General features: G+C 51.6%; 1 protein-coding gene across 1 annotated transcript; it reads right to left on the bottom strand.

Annotated features, from left to right (window-relative positions):
* Positions 1-1,268: 1,268 nt before the first annotated feature.
* ARRDC4 (arrestin domain containing 4) lies at positions 1,269-13,450 on the bottom strand. Its single transcript, XM_037145954.2, has 8 exons — positions 12,971-13,450; positions 9,076-9,142; positions 8,709-8,856; positions 6,641-6,743; positions 5,482-5,738; positions 4,855-5,017; positions 4,184-4,338; positions 1,269-3,844 (listed from the first exon to the last, which is right to left on the bottom strand). Exons 1-8 carry the CDS (start codon positions 13,257-13,259, stop codon positions 3,788-3,790), a joined length of 1,239 nt encoding a protein of 412 aa, XP_037001849.2. The 5' UTR covers positions 13,260-13,450; the 3' UTR covers positions 1,269-3,787.
* Between the last annotated feature and the right edge of the window lie 6,665 nt (positions 13,451-20,115).

Genomic DNA, 20,115 nt, shown 5'->3' with positions numbered 1-20,115 from the left:
TCCTGTATCTTGATTGTGGGGATGATACGAACCGAGACATGTGATAAAATGTCACAGAACTAGACACGCAGGCACGCCCCAGAACAATGAGCGCATTCAAAACCGAGGGACACCCAGGCAAGCCCCGAGCACTGTGTCCACGCTGATTTCCTGACGTTGAGAATGTGTTAGTGGGGTGAGGCATTACCTGCGGAGGCTGGGTCCACAGGCTCGCTCTACTAAAAAGGTAACTTCTTGAGAGTCTGTAATTATTTCAAAATCTGCTGAAGAAAGGGTTCCAGCTACTAATTAGACACACTTAGGAAGCAATTTGGTCAGAGTCGGGCATCCTTGCAGGAGTCGGGGCTTTTAGATGTAAACGGCAAAGACGTCACTGAGCGTCCCTGCTTTGTGTCCAGTCTGCGAGGCTCCCACTGTGTAAAGCTATCGCTGTCCTGCAGCTTCTGTGAAAGCCGTGAAACCGGGAAGTGTGGGCGTGAGCCAGGCCCTCACGGGGCAGGTGGGCCAGACTTCCAGGGTGCATGCACCTCTGGGCTCAGGGGTCCTCCTGGGCCAGGCGAGGGCTTTGGCCTCGATTTTCCATAACGGCCTGCCTAGTCCTAAAATTTTATAACCCACACGACTTCACAGGATGAACTACAGAGGCTTGAATTTCACCTCAATACCCACTGCATGAGACACCTCAATTCATGTTCATTCCAAGTGTGGATGCGGACACCACTTATTACTTAGCACGATCTTATATTATGAACACTTGAAGGGTAAATTACTGGGCTTTTTTTTTTTTAACAGTTAGCTAAGGTTAATTTTCCAGGACAGAGGACCTGGGCGGTCTTCAAATTCCTTGTATAAAACACGCATGCCGTGCCTGCACTCAGGGCGAGAAGAGAGGTTTATTCGGGCCAGTGAGGTCCCACCAACCCCACTGAATCAGTCCTGGGGAGGTTCTGGTCCAACATCACGGAAACTCCAGAAACTAAAAGTGGCCACGATCCTTTGGGAATAAAGGCAGATGACACTCTCCCAACCACCAGTAGAGCTTAACTGTATTCACACATCCGAACCTTTTTCTTCATGGGGTGCCAAAAGCTGATGACGTTGGGGGGACTGAGCCCCCTAGCAAACTGGCCCGGACCCCCCAGGTCTGGTCTCGGGACAGCACCAGACACGGAAGCGTCTGTCCAGCCGTATAGTATCGATTTCCCTTCCGTCCATAACAATTTAAGCCGCGGTTCTAACAACAGGAAACAAAATGAGCAACTCCCAGCCTCAGTGTGATCGGTTTATTGATAAAAGGAACCCATAGGGTTCAAACATGAGTACAAAATACAATCTTTTTTTCCCCCTGTGGGTCGTTACATTTTCAGTAAAAAAAAAAATGAAATAAAATAAAAGCGTTCATGGTCAACTTACAGAAAACAAAACCCCTGCCTACTGAGTTTCTTACTGTGCAAAACGAAAGGAAAACCAGCTCTGCCCACAGAAGGGTTTTGTGCGCCAAAAGCTGCAGTTGGAATCGCGGCATTTTTGCATCGAAAAGGAAGTTGTAAGGCCACGGTTTCTTTGCAAACCACCCAACGGACTATACACGCAGACACAGCAGCTATATTTTTGCCTTCATTTCCAAGTACTCTGTTCCAGTGCAGAGTTGGCTGCATTCATGCAACAATTTCTTGACTGAGAGAAGGGGTGGGGTTCCAGCCCACGGCCGGAGGTCAGATACACTGATGAGAATTCAGGAAGGCAACCTGCGCGTGGCCGTTCTCTTGGGAGCTACCCCGCCCATCAGCTTTGCTTCCATGGTCTGTTCACTTCATGACCTCACTGAGAGAGGGGAGGAAGCCAGCCCAGTGAAGGGCTGTAGGAAGCAGTGGCTTCCCTACCGGGAGCTAAATAGACTTTCTCCCCCTGCCCCCAAACTGTTCCGCCGCAGCCCCTCCCTCTGTCTTCCCGTCCATCCTCAGGACGGTGTCTCGTGAGTCACGCAAACTAATCAGAAGTCAGCCAATAGCGGAAGATGGTCTTTTTAAAAGTAAAAACGGTTTGGATGGAACTTCAGCACCCACACCTGTTTTAAAACAGACACCAGAACAAGCAAAATCAAAAACCAAGGCAGGGAACAGTTTGGTGGCACTTTCAGTACCGACTCTAAATGGTGGCTTATGCCGATAAACAGCGGGGACGCTGACACACTGCAGAGGGGACGGGCGTGTCCAGAGGGCGGAGGCACACCCCCGTCATTGGATCACCTAACGGCCAACTAATTTTTAACTACAACATTTAACCTTGGCAGAATTTTTCTCTTTCTCGCTGAATGTACCGTTCTGTTCAGCAAAGCACAGTGTTTCGCATGGGAAGTGCCAGGATTTCTCCGTCAAAGGAAACCCTCGGTGGGTCCCCAATCCCGGCCACAGGCACCCCAGCCTCGCCTGCCCCCCGGTGCAGAAGCGCTCTCAGCTCTCACACCAGCAGGGCGGCAGCCACAGCCACTCTGCGTGGGAGGGCGGAGGGGACGGGAGAAGGGAATAGGAGACAACGTTCCTTAGACTTTCGGCAGCAACGTAATCCTGTTGGTCTCCACAGCCTGAGGTTAAATGCTAATAAAATATTGCACCAGAACAAATAAAATCACAGTTTCCAGAGAATCACTAAGGAATTGGACGGATAAGGTACCAGGCAGTGCTTGCCCTCAGGGGGACACGCGTCTCCTGGCAGGAACCCAGTCCGCGCGGTTTCAAAAAAATGGCATTTCTACCCTCTTTTGGTCTTGCATTTCTTTTGAAGTCCCCTTTGGTTTACCTGCGTTAACTCCCACCTGATGCTAACCACGTAGGGGCTTCCGGGGTTTGGTTCCAGATGCAGTGACACCCGAGCTGAGGCGCCCCTGCCGGGGGGCCGGGCCCTCCCGAGACCCGTGGGGCCGAGTTCGAAAACAACTGATCGTCCACTGGAGGTAGGTTAGAAGGAGCCCTTGTTTCGCCTTCTTGTGTTGGTACCACGGCATCCCAAACGTGCATCTTTACCCTTCTTTCGGTCTGGCACGCTCTCAGGTAAATAGGACGTGAGGAAAACCACACACGAATCCTGTTCAAGTACTAAAGAGGGTAGAAACCACAGCCTCCGACAAAAGGGGTCCCCGCGGGGAAATTCGCCTTTCCCCGTTGCACTCACATGCCTTTCAAGGGACCCTTGCTTGGGTTCCTAATACTCGACCGCCAAGGTATCAACTATGTCTCAAATGGGCCCAGAAAAGAGTGGAAGCCGAATCCCTTCCTGAGGGCCTCCGACAGCCACGGTCTCAGGAACCGGTCTTCCACGACCGCAGGCCTCTGGGACGTGCGAGGGAGGGGATTAGAGGGCCCCCGAGGGGGAGGTCTCAGTTGGCGTTTGGACTCAGTTTCCTCGTGCCCCTGCCCATCCCAACTTCCCCATAGTCAGGTCCCCCCACCGCAGGGCGCCCGGGTGGCCTTCGCTCCGCTCTGAGAACCCTTGCATAGTGCTTCTCCTGGTCACACAGAGCGCGATCAGCCCTCCTCTTATTCTGTCACCATCGGGGCTCCCATTACACTCTGGGACTTCCATTCTTCAAAGGGGACACACGGCCCCACCACAAACTTGGGCAACAAGCCCGCCAGCCTGCTGGTCAGCCCACGTACTGTTTTAATTTCTTGGTGATGTCCATTTGGGTTCCTAAGCGAATCTTCCCTCCCGTGTGCCCCGAGGGCAGGGGAAAAGAGCTGCCGTTCCCCCTGGGGGACGGACGATCCCGGTGGCTCCCAAGATGCATTCACAGAATGAAGGAGACGGGCCGGGCCTCTTCTGTGTTGGTAGGATGCGGATCGACCTGGAAGAGAGAGCAGGCCGGTGACTAGTGCAGCATTATCTTGGATTCCAGGCTGGGCGTGCGCTGAGCTGCTCAGAGCCTGGGGTCACTGCTAAGGCCCAGGGGTCCGCTCCCAGTCTCCAGGTGCCACATGGCCCTGTCAGACACCCAGGCGGCAATCCGTGCTACAGCAGGGGACAAGGAAGGTGCCAATGACACAGTGATAATCTGCCATCGCCGTGAGAGGTTGTTTTAAAGCAGGCATCCCCTACTAATTAGGAATTAGCCACAGCCACTTACAAAGGATTATTCACGAACAGCACGATGCAAGTGGGATTGATGTCCCCTCGCCTTGCTTACCTCTGAGTAAAGCGGGGGAGGCTGGAAGCGGAAGTTTGGAATGCAGGCGAAGGGGGGGCAGTGTGCCTCCGCCCCCCAGCTGGGCAGCGCGGGGTGGGGCGGGCCGTGCCGGGACAGCGCCTCCTCGGACACCACGTCTGTGTATTCCGGGGGGGCTGCAACAGGGAGGGGGCTCGGGCTGAGAAATCCACGCCACACCCAACTGCACTGACTCCCCTGAACACTACGGAACTAAGGCAGCTCTCTGAAGTTCATGGTGAAATGACAGCAGTCTTCCCTCTGATCACTGAGTGTCCCCACCCATTTAGTAGAGTTTGCTTTGACGAAACTACCATCACTGACTATATTCTGCTGAGACATACATCTTATAGTCCAGGTTGAAAAAATCATTGAGCTGTGGCTACAGAACATGCGGGACACTGTACTTGTATTCCGACTGCTGTCTCACTAGCATAAATCACAGTTGGGAAGGGTGGTTTTTCCTCCTGGGTCTGGTATCCGAAGCTTTGTGGTTGGAATGAGCTCAACCACCAGAGGCCCGTCTAAGGAGAGCGTTCAAGGGTGTTGGGTAGTGGGAGTGAGGACAGTTCCAGTAGCAGTGGGGTGACATCTAAACACTTAGTAGGTTCTTTGTGTGCACAGCCTGCCCTCAAAGAACCCCAGACCTCTACCTTCAGGCTGCTCGGGCAGCGCCAGGGCCCACCAGCTCATGTCCATGCTGAACTGGCTGGCCACGCTGCAGTTCCTGCTGGCAAAGCCGTGGTACGGGACCGTGCCGATCACCAGGGGCAGCTCCAGCATCAGCTTTTTAGCACCGGGAATGTGAATATACACCTGACAGGCCAAGGAGGGAGAGACAGACAGGCACAAAAAAAGTTAAGCCTCGTAGTAAGAAGAGCTGATTGATGATTTTTCATAGAAAGAAGTGCCTGTCACTGGCCAACCCCACCCACCCCACGACCGCTGTGCACTGTCCAGACCTGATGAAATGAGGGCCGACCCCAGGGAGAGCCCACAAAGGACGGGGCACACTGAGTGATGGGAGCGCGGCCTGCGTGCGCCTCGCTGTGAGCAAGTGTGGCCCACCCAGTAACTAGAGCACATGAAGTGCATCTTCCATACAATCAGCACCTGATTCTCTGACGCCATGTAATGAAATCCCACAGGGGGCCAATTTTTGCTTAAAAAACAAAGGCCAACTCGTTTCCCCAGGTACCCGACGCCCCCACCCTCCGGGCCTGTGCCACTGGTGCCGCCGCATCCCGCACACTTTTCACTGCACGGAGGGCTGTGCTCACCGCTAAGGAGTAGTCCACTCTGATGATGCAGCAGTCCAGGATGGACGGCGCGACAGGCGGGATCTTCAGCATCTTCCCGTTCCAGGTGTCGGTGCTGCCGGAGGCGATGTGGTTCCCACGCACGTGGGCCACCACGTGCCGGACGGTCTTGGTCTTCCCGCTGGCCAGGTACGTCTGGGTCTGGAAGATGGCGGCTTTGGGAACCACCAGTCGGGAGGAACAGTTCTCTATTTCTGCGTAGATCGGAATAGCTTCTCCTAGAAAGAAAACAAAAAGCCTTTGGAGATGTTCCAGAACGTTCTCCCCACAGTGCCACAGAGCAGTCACGAGGTACAGCTGGAAGGCGGGCAACAACGCAGTAACAGACTGGGGAGCCCTGAGGGAGAACCTGTAAATCCGAGTCGGAGAGGCGAGGACTGTGGGTTGGGGCAGATGCTGGTTCCTTACTGTTGTGTTACCCGCTTTCCAGATGCAGCAACATCAGACCCCCAATTCTAAAGTAATGCAAGTTACCAGCACCTTTAAAAATTAAGGTAGGGCACACGAGAAAAGAGTAGAGTAACCTGAGTACAAAAGATCACTAACAAACACGTCAGTGCCCACTCTATTAACACCTGGCCAACAGCAGAATGAGCCTTTGCTCTTACAGGCTGGGTGGTAAGGACAAAGGAAGCTGTGGATGGAGTGGGCGAAGTTCACATCCACCGTCCCACCGGTCCCGGTCACTTCCAGGGAGCCAGGACCCAGGTCCACCGAATAGCATGGGGCTTCCCCCGATGGTAGTTCTAACATCGGTCTAACTGTGGGCCCAGCCGGGTTTTCGTGCAGCCAGTGCGTCCCTCCGAGCGGCACTGGCGTGGACATTCTTTCACAGCATGACCCGAGGCTCTGGCGTCTCCCACTCAGCCAGTTTCCCCCTTCGTCACTCAGGGAACAAATGGGATGGAAGTCGCAACGCCGGGGGTTTCACCGGAATGGACTGATCCACTCAGAGCTACCCAAACGTCAGGGAATTATACTGGGAACACAAGTATTTGTTTGCACTGAACATACTATATACTGCATCGCTGATGAAACACACCATTGAAAGTCACTCGCAGTTAACTAGCGATATTCATTAACACTGCATCTGAACTCTGAGGACACTGTGTTTGCTTACCATTACAGTAGCCCTTTCTCTCGATTTTTGCACTCAGAGAGACCGGACCGGAGGTGAAAAACCAGCAGCCGACCATCTTCTCTTGGGTTTTCAATACAGGGGTCTTGAAAAGTTCAAAGAAGAAGACAATGCTAATGAAACCAGTCTAGAAGAATCCATAAAACTTGAAATGATGTTATTCTTCATTAAGAAATGTTTTTCCAAAAAAACAAGTTAAGACGTTTCTTTTCTCACGTGACACACTGGGTGAAATATTTACTGAAACACAGTGCACTCTAAGTCACTCCCTTATTAGGACGACTGAGGTGAATTGTCAGATTCCAATCAGGGTGACACCATGCTGTTTTACCCTGCGGTCATTGTGTTTCTGGGAAACGACAGACCGTTTTTTACGAAAACAATCAAAAACTGTCGTAGTGCCAATTACCGGGTCAGGCACTATTTTAAAACTCTATTTAGATCAGGTCAAAGGAGAACTGGCATAAAAGTCAATAATCAGAACATGCTATTTGTTTTGGCATTTTTTAAATGTGGAGTAAACACCCCCCCCTTTTTTTTTTGCTTACCTCAAAACACATTTTTTTTTTTTACTTACTTCGAAATGCATTCTTAGGGATATAGTTCAAGTGTCTTTAATTTAGAGTGGATTTCGGGTCTTGTGAAAGGGTGGGCGCACCATACACAAGTGTCACAGACACAAAAAAGGACTGTAAGTACCGGCCCTCCCTCCGTTCCATAGTCTCAAACCAGACGACATCAGGCTTTACATTCCCAGGTTACAAACCACAGTTCATCGTCAAACCCAAAGGCACACTTTTTCTCTTTTATTTAAAGAAAGGCTCGTAAAGGATAAATCGTAGCTCTTTTTTGGCGAAAAAGAAATTTCTTTAAATCACTTGTCACAATGGCCTCCTAAAGAGTTTAGTCATAGTTAACCTCCCAATTCTAAGAAGCGTTTAAAAATGCAAGACACTTGGCCTCGTCAGACGTCAAAGCCAGTGTTAAGCAGGTCACGGCTAGAAACCAGGTCAGTTGGGTGCCGGTTGTTTTGTGGTTTGGGCCACAGATGCGCCAACAGGGCCTATTTGATATATTTATAATCTAAAGGTAAACATCATGGTCAATTCTCTTCCATTTTCACGTGAAAATAGAGTACAGCAACTTTTAACTCCAGGCTTTTTTTCCTTACTTATCTTTAAAATCCTTGGCTAGAAAAAGAAACCTCCAACACGAAATATCCGCCTTTGTAAACACCAGTGTCCTCATGGAAAGTTCAAATTACCTCAGCATTTTCTAGGAAGTTTAAAAAAAATCACCCCACATTCATTCATATTTAAATGAAGACCCATTAGGTCCCAGTAGCTATCATGAGCGTATAAGGTATAATTTTATATGATTTTGGTAATATGGGTTGAGATAAAAGACTCTCGCTCATTAGCTCCCATCTTGCCTATTCTGTTGTTACTTAAAGCCTCATCTTTCTGCTCTGTCTACAGTATTTCTGGGGATTATTAGAAGTTCAATGCTTTCATGTGGCCAAATCTGTCACAAGGAAATGATCAGTGACAGGGGCCCCGAGACAGCTGCGTGCACTTACTTAATGTCCTAAAATGACAGGCGGAATGGAAGGACACACGACATAATGGCCCAGGCCTCAATGGCAGGCTGGGCGTGATTAACACCCTCCCGTAATTACTGCTCCTCAACCTGCTATTATTGAAGACTTTAGAATACCCACGGCCCTGGGAGTGTGGTCGCTCTGGGAAAAGTAACCACTCTCTGCGTGAGCGTCATTATTAAGCCTGATGAATGCGTTTCCAGCCTGTGTAACTTTTTGGCAGAAGCAGCCCAGAACAGCCGGGACGCCATCAACAGTATGAACACACGTGATCTGTAATTTGCTCAACCCAGAACCGCATGTTGAGAGGGAATGGCTATGGGTTACAAGATCGTATCGGAAAGGGCGGGACAGAGTGGCTCTCAACTGGCCGAATGTGGTGCATGCACCACCGCTGAAAGGGAGGAGGAGGAGAGGGCAGGAGGAAGGGCAGGAAGGAGGGAAACTTACTAACAGTGCTGGCATGTTGACATCGACCTGACTGACCACCTGGAGTTCCCGTTGCACGCTCTGGGCAGGGAGCCTGGGCCGCTCCAAAACCGCTCTCACGCAGTACTGGATCCTTCCGTATTTCCCGGTGAACGAGGTGACTAACAGGCTGAACGGAGCCAAAGAAATGAATTTCTAAGTTTACTTGTCAGCTCATCAAAACCAGGGAAGGCTCTTAATACGTTGGTTTGGTGAAAAGGAAAATGCGTGTGAGTGGCGTGGGTACCCTGCAGGGTGAACACGTGTGCCCAGTCAGAAGAGACTGGCACCCATATGTGCGGGGAGGGGGGTGTGGGGCAATCGCAGCGGTTACAGGGGTCTCACTTACTCAGACGGAAGTTGAAAGCTAAAGGGGAATTCGTGTTTTCCAGGCGGTAATGACAGGGTGCCCTCACCTAAAAAAGAGAATACGTGTTATTTAACTAAGGTTAGCACCAGGTCGAGACGTTCGCCACTTGAACCAGGTGTTTTTCAAGGAGGTTTTCCTGGCTATAACATCTAGTCTGCTCCAAAAAGCTTAGTAAACTGAGACAGAGGGAATGAAAATTTGAATTTGATTGTACCGTTTCACTATACACACACACACACACACACACACATACACTTCTATAGGCTTCTATCTTCAAACAGAAAATGACACACGTAACTACCATGAAGTGTCAGAGTGCAGAGCTCCCATATACATAAACACATGCACACACATGTACGTGTATATACACGTTTATTCCACTCTTACACTAGCATGAGTACACTATTACACTGACATCAGACACCAGTATTGAATTGGACTGAAAGCTAAGTAAAAAACAATCGTTCTATTTCTTTCGAATATACCCTAAAAATCAGACTACGTGCACCTTGGGCAGAGGGGGACGAGGAGGTGAAACTTTATGTCGAATATCATGTGTACTGTGCACAATACTGAACAGCCAACCAACAGGGCAAGTTATGAGCAAGAGTCGCTCTACTCAAGGTCTTCGGATGTGCAGGGTCTCTTCGAGGTTACGTTGGGATGCAGAGGGCTTGGCCGAGCGTGGCCATGACCCCTTCCTCCCGCCCTGGGTCTGCCAGCTCCGCTTGCTTTCCCACAGTGGCTCATCCCCATAACGGTAAGGAGGCCGAGTGGCCAGGTGTGGTGAACCCGGCAAGGCCAGAGGCCCTGCGTGCTGCTCGGACCCAGGGCCAGCTCCCCGCTGCAGAGCTGCCCGGGGGAGCTGTACAGACACCTGTAAACCTCCCCTTCGTCTGGTGCCCACAGACTCAGGTGGACAGTGAAAGTCCCTCGTGGCGGGTGGTTAAGGTGGAGAAAGGGGGTGTGGACTGCGCACTCCCTCTGAGGTTTGCCTGGTCACTTCGCACCAAATGAAGATGTCCACCACATACATTCATTTACAGAACTAACAGGCGGCAATCCCCAGTGAAACGGGGTTATTTCTTTCACCTAAATCCTGGAGCGCTAAGACCTTTACCACCTTGGTGAGCATTTGAACCTCGTACTTTCGGGAAAGCTGGCACACCTGACGGTGGGGCTCACTGTCTTCCCACCGGTCCCCAGTTTTCCGTGTGTGACACACTGGGGGAAACGAAGTATTTGCCACTCAAGGTCATTCAAATAGGACCAGTCTACGGGTGGGGGACTGGGAGGCAGAGGGAACAGGCCACCGAGGTGTGAGCCCACGGGGAACGGCGGCGGGAGGGCCAGACCCTGGGCGCAGGCTGACGGAAACTGCGGCACTCAGGGTACGTGGGTGCCAGGCACGCTGGGTGGGAGGATCGGTAACTCCAGGCCTCAAACAGAGCCGTGGGGGGCGGTGAGGCTGGACCCTTGTGCACAAGCAGGGGTCACAGAGTCCTGGAGCCCGTGGGGGTGGGGACGGGCGCCCTGAGGACAGGGGTGGGTGTGAGGGCTGGCATGGCCACGGCAGAATGGCACGAGGCAGGGCATGACAGCCCGATGCAGGGGACAGAGTGACTCAGGAGACTGAGAGAGGGTCAGGGAGCGAGGCAGTTGCAGCCTTACAGACGAGACAAATCAACATGGGGACTGTGACATTTAAAATGAGCCTTTCAATCACCACAAAACACACACAGGAACAACAGTGAGGAGGGCTGATACATCTGGGGCCCAGCATTTGGAATCAAGGCTGTTTTCTTCTTTCCCTTTCTCGTCTATTTACTTAGAAGGGTTCCCCAGGCGGACCGAAGTGTCCTTTCCTTCTGTGCTGAGGACCACCTGCCACAGGGAGATGGTTCATCAGCTCAGGGTCCTGAACTGCGGGGAGACCACCACACAGTTGGGGCGGGCTCAGGAGGGAAGAGGGGGTCCCAGGCACTGTCACACTGCTGGTGGCCGCCCGAGGGCCGAAGCCAACTCTCTGGTCTGTCTCATCTCTCTATCCCAGTTTTTCAACATAAATATGAAGAAACTCAATTCCGATGATAGCAAACAGGGGGATTAGATTAGCAATGCCAAAGCGTGATCCACAGAGGTACCTGAGAACAGATCCCCAAACTGCCCTTCCCCTGAGCTCTCAGCATCCTGAACATTTTCCAGGTGATTAAAACTCAGGTTTGGGAATTAAATGGTCCCGAGAACCTACAACTGTGTAAATTTGCGGCTTCTTCCAAGCTACAGATAACAGGAGAGATCTTTTTTTCCGTCCTCTGTGTCAAATCAGCTAAAACCATGACTTTTAAGTGAAACATTAGTTTTGACAAATATCGTCAAACAGTATTTGTCAGGATCCATTCTGAAAAAGCAAGCCATTCATTCAAGTGGTCTAGGTTCGGACATTCTATTCCATCAGAGTGAAAACACAGGATCCGACTTCCCAAAAGTTGTTTTTTTTTTTGGGGGCTACTTTTTTGCTAAGCAGGTCTAACTGCTATTAATCTTACATTTATTTACTCAGTAGTCGTGGGCCCCGAGACAGAGTCCAAAGTCCTGGACAAAAGCCAGTTTATTTCTGCCTCCCTGGCCCCTTCCTCCAGGCAGCCCTCCGAAAGTTGGTGTGGTCTGTTGCCTCTGGGGGCAGGTATGAGTTGACTGGGCCTGGGATCCGTACTGCTGATGAAGGCGCACACAGGCAGGTAACAACGGTCCCGGGCGCCCCACACTTGGTATTCCAGTGCTAGGCTTTGGTTCCAAGTGCATCTCTCTTCACTGCAATTGAGGGCATCACTCCATTCTCCCAATGCCTTGAGCCCTGAACTGTGGACAGCCTCCTTGTCCACAGTAGAACCAGGCAAAACTGCACATTCTATTAATTTTGTGTAAGGCACAGCAAGGGTTAAAGATACAGTGCATTTTACTCTTGGGCTGATGAGGCAGAAAGGCAGGATAGGGTCCACCCACTACAAGAAGACCAGGACTCAACGTTCCTAGTGATCTCATGATTAATGGCAATCAGTGTACACACTCAGTGGTACACCCACACCGTGGGTCCCCACATGGAGACTTCTGGAAGGGCCTACACCATTCACCGGTCCTAGCAAGAGTGGAAAGGAAGGGTGACCTTTCCCCCAGACACCATGTGTCTGGAAAGGCCTATTGGTGGAGGGGGGTTGGGTGAAAAGGAAACAGGAGCAGCAAAAATAATCCAGAAAAAGAATGTAAGGTAGAGGCAGAATCCTTCAGTTCCCTGTGCTCCCCAGAGAAAGGACACCAAGGGTGATGATGGTCAAGAAGCACTTCCTTTGAACTGCTATCCCTCCGGACCCACTACCCTCTTCCAGAGGTTTTGCTAATTCATCAGGAGCCGAGGAGGAGCCTCTAGATTCAGGGTGGGAAGAAGGGGAGGCCCATGATACACGGGGCGCCAGAGCAAGGAACCTCAGACTCCGGCTGCGCCCTCCGTCCCTCTGGCCAGAACGGACAAGACCGCGATTCCCAGGGGCTGGATTCCTGACTGTTCATCATAGGTTTCCATGACAATGGCTCCCTCCCAGAGCAGTCCTGGAAGGTCCCGGGAAAAGGCACGCACCCAACTTGCACGCTGTTCCCGTCCCCCACCCCGCGCTGTGAGGTGGGGACGCAGGCATTGTTACCCGTGGGTCACCAGCAACCAAACTGAGGCTCTGGCCACCCTGCGGGCGGACCCCATCCCTGGACACCCGCTGCGGCACACCTGGCATGTGGGCATCTCCCGGCCGCCCCCACCCCCAATCCCTCCTTGGAGGCGCCTGCGGCCGTGAGGGGACACCGGGGCTGTCGCCACGCTCACCGGGCGGGGCCTCGCGCAGGTTCAGGCGCACATTCAGGTACTCCACCTCCGAGACGGAGGCCGGGGCCGCGGAGCCGGCGCTGGCTCCCCAGGCGGCAGTGGCGCATCCGTGGGCCTCCAGGCGCAGCGCGCAGAGGGCCACCGGCTCGGCCGCCTCCAGCAACACATGCCCCGCCACTGTCTCGCCGCTCGAGTAGCTGCCCTTTCGCTCGTCCTCGAACACCAGACCCAGGCTCTTCACGCGACCCTCAGAGCCCATGGCCTCCGTGGACCTCGCCTCGCCACCCATCCCGCCGGGCGACGCTGCCGCACCCGCGCCAGATAGCTGGGCAGCGCCCGGATCGGGGGTCGGAAGCCAAGCGGCGCCGCTGTCAAAGGCGCCAGCCGCACATGGAGGGCCGCAGTGCCAGCTGTGCGGTGCCCAGAGGAACCCTAGCGCGCCGTGGCTCCTGTAGCTTTAACAAACCCCGCTGGGAGTGTAACCGGGCTGGGACAGCCCACCCCCGGCGCGCGCCCATAGGTTAGACGCGAGCCCTGGCTGGTGCCGATTGGTTGTAAGTCGCTACTGAGTCACATCATTGGAGACCCTTGCAACGGCTGTGGCAGGTAGGCAGTGCGTGATCAGGTAGTGGTGACCTATCGGTATACGCAGCTGTGCACGTGCACAGGCCGCTTATTGGCTGGAGCAAGGCACAGTGCTGGGGCACTGACCAATAGTGAGGCGGTGCGCCCATGTGGACAGACTGTGGGGAAACAATCTTCGGGAGGGAGGGGGAGGAACCGGGAATCCCCGGCTTGGCGCGTCACCGTTCCTATGGTTACAAGTGAGGGCGGGGTTTTTGGCAGCTTGGGGATCCTTCGCGGGAGTCACTGGGTTCGTCCAAGAACAAGAAGTTGTGGCCGAACCGGCAGTGTTTATGATTACATCTGCCGTGCTCCAGGGGAAATAGCTGTGCAGGGAAATGGAGCCTAGCCCCATTTCCTTGTGAGATTTGGGGGCCGAATACCTCGGAACCTGAACTAAATGGGCAAGGTGGACACCCGAACCTCCAGCTTCCAGAGACCCTCTCCTGCAGAGTTTCCGAGTTCCCACTCTTTCTCAAAGCGGGAATTGGGGCTGTGGTTCTCCCGCTGGGTGACAGCCTCTCTAAATTGGGGATGGCTGGACGGGCCAGTCTTCTTGCTGTAAATAAGGTCGTGTGATGAATCAGGTAGTTTCTAAACCGCACCTGCCATACAAGTTTCTGCCCCACCCGAAAGGATTTCCCGACTTCAGTATCATAGCCCGCGACGATTTCCAGTTGTTTTGACGACTTGCTCACACCCACACGTCTTTTCCCGTTCTCGGTCTCCTTTTCTTGTTTCATCTTCCTTCCCTTCTCCACCAACTGGTCCTCGGTTTCTAGCCACGTTCGGTCGTCCCTTATTAAAAGTCTGAGTTTGTGCGCTGTTACGGAGCCATTAATCTCACGAGACAAAGTCTGGCCTGCGGTCGCTATTTTTTTTTTCTCACTAAGGATCCCCAACCAAAGGTTGTTCTATTCTCTGCGTTTAGGCAATTAACAGGGAGCTGTCACAAGGCTTTACAAGTTCAAAGTTTTCTTATCTCCTCTCAAAGAAAGTAGAAAAGGCCGCAAACCGAGCCCTGGCTCAGGTTCAGAAATGGCTGTTCTCCGCTGATCATTTTATTTACCTGGAATAGCTTCCAGGGAGCGCTCACTTGGCCTTTTTTCTTTCTGCCACATCCGGGCCTTATATACTTATTTAAATATTGTCCGTCACCTGCACTTGGAACTCAGAACTTGTTCCCATCATTATTGTTCCCTCTGGTCCCTGTCACAGAGCTCAGCATACAGTACGTGCTTAGTAAATGTTTGTTGACTGACTCCCAACCTAGGGACATTCTCATGAGCCAAAAGTCTCTGCCAGACCACAAAGAGACTGTTACAGTTTCTGACATGAGGGATTCTTCAACCCTTCGGCACCCCTGAACTTGAAAGAGCAGATAGGTTTGAATGCACCAATGTGGGGTTGCACCAATTGTAGGTTCTGTCCCCCTCCCTGAAAACCACTGGGCGCAACATGGCCCTAGAAGGTTCTGCTGACGGTTCTGAACCTGGGATCCTTTGCCCGTGTGTCACCTGAGGACCGGAGCGTCCTCAACAGCAAGCTCCAGGTGTTAGCCGCTGTTTTAGGTTCTAGCTCTGCTCTACTTGGTGCTGGTGGGCACTGTGGGCTCCGGCTGTCCCTTTACCGATGTGTCATTCTCCCTTTAGCTCAGAGAGGGAGATGGTGGTGTCCCCACAGTCAAGGTACAGCTTCAGCCCAGTGTTGCCTTCAGTCGTGGAGGGCCAGACTTGGCCGCCTGGTGGGAGCTGGCTCCTTCTGGCTGGGAGTTCCCGGGCTCCCACCAGTGCAGTCTCCCCTGAGCATCAGGCTGTGGCCTCTCCAGCTCTTTTGTCTTTGGTCCCCCACTCCAGCATCTGCTGGGGCCTGGAGCCCAGTTCTTGCCTTCTTCCTTCTGAAGTCTGTCTTGGCTTCTGCTGTTGGATGTTCAACCCAGATGGAGCGAGAAGTTGAGACCTGACAGAGTCCAGTGATGGACTTTGGACTCTGAGCCACCTTCCCACAGGACTGTCCTTGGGGACTGACTAGTCCTAGTCCTGCCTGGACCAGCATTAGCTCTACTACTGGGACTCGGAGAGTCATGTACTGCTGGGCTTCGCTGTCCTGGCCCTGGAAGCCGCCTGCTTGTTAACTTGGTAGCAGTGACATTAAAAGCGGTAACACTGAGCATTTATCAAGTGCTTCCTATGTTGCAAGCTCTGGACTAAGTGTATTGCATATATCGTTACATTCTATTTTCCAAACCGAGTTTTCTCAATGGGGAAACTGAGGCCAAAAAAAGGATAAGTAACTTGTGCATCATCACTCAGACAGTAAGAGCCGGGGCTGAGATGGAAATTCAGACTTTTTTGATTGACAGACTGCGCTCTAACCACTGTCCACAGTCTCTCACCTATGAAGTGCTTAAGCTCCTCCCTGGCTGACTGCTGCTGGAACTTAATCTAAAAAGCCACTAATGAGCCCTGGCTGGGTGGCTTTGTTGATCGGAATGACGTCCCATATACCAAAAGTTTTCCGGTTCGATTCCCAGTCAGGGTACATACCTGGGTTGTGGGTTTCAGTCCTTGTTGGGTTGCTTATAGAAGGCATTTCTCTCTCTCATCGATGTTTTTTTCTCCCTCTCTCTCTCTAAAAGCAATAAATGCTTCATTGGGTGAGGATTAATTTAAAAATAAATAAAATTTTAAAAAACCACTAGTGAGTTTACTTTAGAAGCTGCCAAGTGGCCATCAGGTACATATTTTGGAGAAGGCATCTGCTTCCGCAGCGTTTGCGCTCTGGGCTCCGCAGAAGCCAAGTTCTCTGAAGTTCGCGGGCACACTCTGTGCATATAGATGACTGCTCACGGTTCAAATACCCGAGGAGGGAGTTGGTACCTTCTGTCATCCCCAATTGGTAGAGCGAATTAGGAAGAACGAGAGCGGCGGGCAGCGGGCCCTGCAGGCCCGGAGTGACTGAGAGACTGCGCTGCGGTGGACCAGCAACCCGCACTGGGCCGACGCCGCCATATGTCAGCAGAAAGCAACCGAGAGGCGGTTGCCTTCAAGCCCGGATGTGAATGTTTGGTCCGGGCGCCAAAAACTTTGGCCTCTCCTGGCACACGAGAGCCCTGGCACGCAGCGGACCTGCCACGCGGAGGTGCCGCTGGACAATTCAGCCTTTGCAGAAAATGACGGTTCAGCGTCGTTTCTGTGGCATTAACTGCTCTTTGTGTTTGTGTGGTGGCATTTGTCCTTAAGGACGTTTGGCCCATTTTTGCAAGGATTTTTTTTTAATGCCAGTAATCATCCGAGGGAGCTCTGGGTGCTTGGATGGTGGCGTCTCGGCTGGTTCCTACCCTGCGTGTGGGGGGCATCTCCTAAGGGGACAGTGTGGCCATGAACCCCGGGCTGTCGATGTCCGAGGTCACTTGGCGCTCTCTGACGCTAAGGGACAGGGAGTAGGAAAGCTCCCGAAACTGAAGCTCTGCCTTTTCAAACTGCTCATTGTCCGCATGACATCATTCATTTTCCCTTTTGAGTCATCTCCTCGGCTGTCCTGGAGCGTTTGACTGTCCTGGCTTTCGTCAAAGCCCACTTGGGTCTCAGGAGAGGGCTGTTTTAAGTGACAGTTCCATTATGACAGCTTGATTGCCAGCGTGGCCTGATCACCCCCTCCCCTTATCTGTGCCCCTTTAACGTGACTTGGCAGTTTCTCCCGTTTAGGGAGGTGTGTACTTCCCACCCTTGAACCTGGGCTGGTCCCGGACTTGCTATAGGAGGTGGCACGCCATGTCTGAGTTGAGGACTCCAGGGGGTCCCGTGACCCTCTGCTCCTTTTCTTGGAACTTGGTCAAGCCACGCGCACAAGTCAGGACCCGCACGGTGAAGCCAAGAATCTGTGTGGCCTGGAGACCACTGTCCCCACTGAGGTCGAACTCGGTGGCTTACAACAGCCGGCTGTATCTGGGTGATGATGAAGTGATGATGAGGATTTGCATGTGACTTTCCAGTTGTTCCAGCACCGTTGGTTGAAAAGACTGTCTTGTGTTTTTGTCGTACTGCCTGTGCTCCTCTGTCAAAGATGAGGTGCCTGTGTGTGCGTGGGTCCATCTCTCTGCTCCGTTGCTCGTCCTGGTGATCTCTCTGTCTCTTCTTCTGCCCATGCCACACTGTTTTGACCACTGTAGCTTTAATAGTAACTCTTGATGTCGGGTAATATCAGCTCCTCACCTTTGTTCTCCTTCAACAGTATCGTCTATTCTGTATATGAATCTTGGCATTAGTTTGCTGGCACAGAAACAATTTAAAATATAAACTTATTACCTAATTATGGTTATCCATAAGCTATCTATCCTACATGTAATTTCTGTAAGGATAACTTGTAACTCATCTGTAGTGATGTTTCTTTTCTGTTCCTTATTTTGGTAATTTGGGCTTCTCTGTTTTTTCTTGGTCAGCCTTGCTAGAGACTTATAAATAGTACTCATCTTTTTAAAGGATGAGGTTTCGGTTTTGTTGTTCATCTCTATCTGTTTCTTAAAGCATGAATTTTTACTCTCATACTTATACTCTCTGTCCACTACCTCATTTGGGTTTGTTCTTTTGCTTTTTTAAAGGTCATCTTTGGGTGAATGTACCATTAATTAATTTCCAGTCTTTCAACATGCTTATTAATGCTGCGGACTGTCCTCAAAGTGCTCATTTAGTTGTGACCCACAGGTTTGGTATTTGCTCCCACGTAGCTATAAATATTTCATCATGTCTTATAATTTAGGCACGTATTTTTTTAGTCCCCATTGTGCAATGGTATTTTAGACCTATTGCTGCAACTTTTTATTTTATTGCTTCATGATTAAATAATGCCTTTCTGACAGCAAATTTGGAACTATGTGAGGTCCTTCTGCGTAGCTCGGATAAGTGAACAACATCCGCCCTTCGCTCGGTTGATTCCTCCGCACGCCCGGGTGGTGTGACCTGGAGGGTCCAGGTTCAGGGGCGGGGCGGTTCAGAGGTGCCCCCGACGCCCGCTCAGCAGGGAAGGCGTCCCTCGCGCCTTTCCCACCCTTCTGCTTCCTCACTCGGCATCAGGTCTGTGTTTTACTTAAGGACAATTTACAAATCAAAAGAGGAACTGGCAATAAACTCCCTTTCCCGTTGCGGTGATACGAGGCCTCAGATTCCCTTAGGCTCGATTGATGAAGCGCCACGTTTATCCCGTTCCTGCGATGATGCGCAGCCAACTTTATGGCGGAGAGGAACAGCTGCTCAAGTGGGTTCAGGGAAAGGTGAGGGTAATGCAGCCGTAACGACCAAGGGGATAATGGTTGTAAAAGGGGTAGTAGTTGCAACAATGCCACTAACCTTTTTCTTCAAACTATTGAGTGTGTGGTCTCTTTTAGAGGTCTAATCAGAGGTTTTCAGTCCCTGCACATGTGTGCGAAAGCAGCAATAGAGAATTTGCTGTCATTCCCCCCCCCCCTTCAAATCATTCTTTTCTCTAATCCATCCGGAAATCAAGACCATTGCGGGGTTGCACTGATTTTGAAATTGGGTGTCATTCGCTTTGTAGTGGAGAGAAAAGGTTAAAGGACACACCCACACGCACCCCACCACACAGTAGACCGGGGTTGCAACGCAGGCACCGAATCTACGAGGAGAAGCAATTTTTACGACTCTCGAACAGCTCACAGTGTTTTCTAACCCCCTCTAGGTTTAGAAATCCATTTGGGAGTTTTGGTGCCATTTGGGCACTAGTTCAGAATGTCGCGCAAATTGTCATCAGTCTCCTTTTCAGACTTCGGGGTTTTCTAGCTGATGGAAGTGGGGTGCAGGCAGGAAAGCCGAGATCAGCAGCAGGGTGGTGGGATCAGTGGAAACCAGATAATGTGAACAGCAGTCTGTCTAAGGCAGAATCACTGATCAGAGAGTTTGTGTTGAGGGAAAGGAGAATTGTTGAGACTGGGGGCTTGCAAGCTGGCAGCGGTCACACCCACTTCTTGGCTCGAGGGGTTTTCTGAAGCTGTTGTGAGAAAATTGTTTTGCGAATGGTTTTTGTAGCAGGTCTCTAGCATTCAGGGACTTCTCTAAGGTGATGAGGTTTGGGGTCTGTGACCCCAGGAAGGTTAAGAACAACTGATCTAGCTTTTTCTTTCCACAGTTGCCTTGGTGCCTGGTCACTGCTCCATCTTTCTGTTGGAGTGTCTGTGGGTAGAGATTTGATGCTTCTTAACCCCTTTCCCTCCCAGCCCTGCCCCCAGAGCTATTCAAAGTCTTCTATGGCAGTCTTCTCAGAGATCCGGATTCATGGGAAATTTGCTATTCAAACCCACGTTTGGGGCACAGGGTCCTGCCAGTCACGGGCACCTGTAAGTTCAAGAAGATGGGGCACTTAGGCGAGCTGGTCCATCGTGGAGACTCAGTGTCAAGGTCACCCTTCAGACGTGAATTCCTCAAATATATGTCCCTCAAACGTGAACTGAATATAACCGGTCCGTGATTAAGGCCTTTGCTCATTTGTTTCTTTAAAAATGCAAATGT

Source organism: Artibeus jamaicensis, unplaced genomic scaffold (assembly GCF_021234435.1).
Source record: "Artibeus jamaicensis isolate MK-2021 breed Jamaican fruit bat unplaced genomic scaffold, CSHL_Jam_final scaffold_612, whole genome shotgun sequence".
Lineage (NCBI taxonomy): Eukaryota > Metazoa > Chordata > Mammalia > Chiroptera > Phyllostomidae > Artibeus > Artibeus jamaicensis.
Note: the sequence above shows the minus strand (reverse complement) of the source record. Positions and strands in the feature narration are given on the sequence as shown.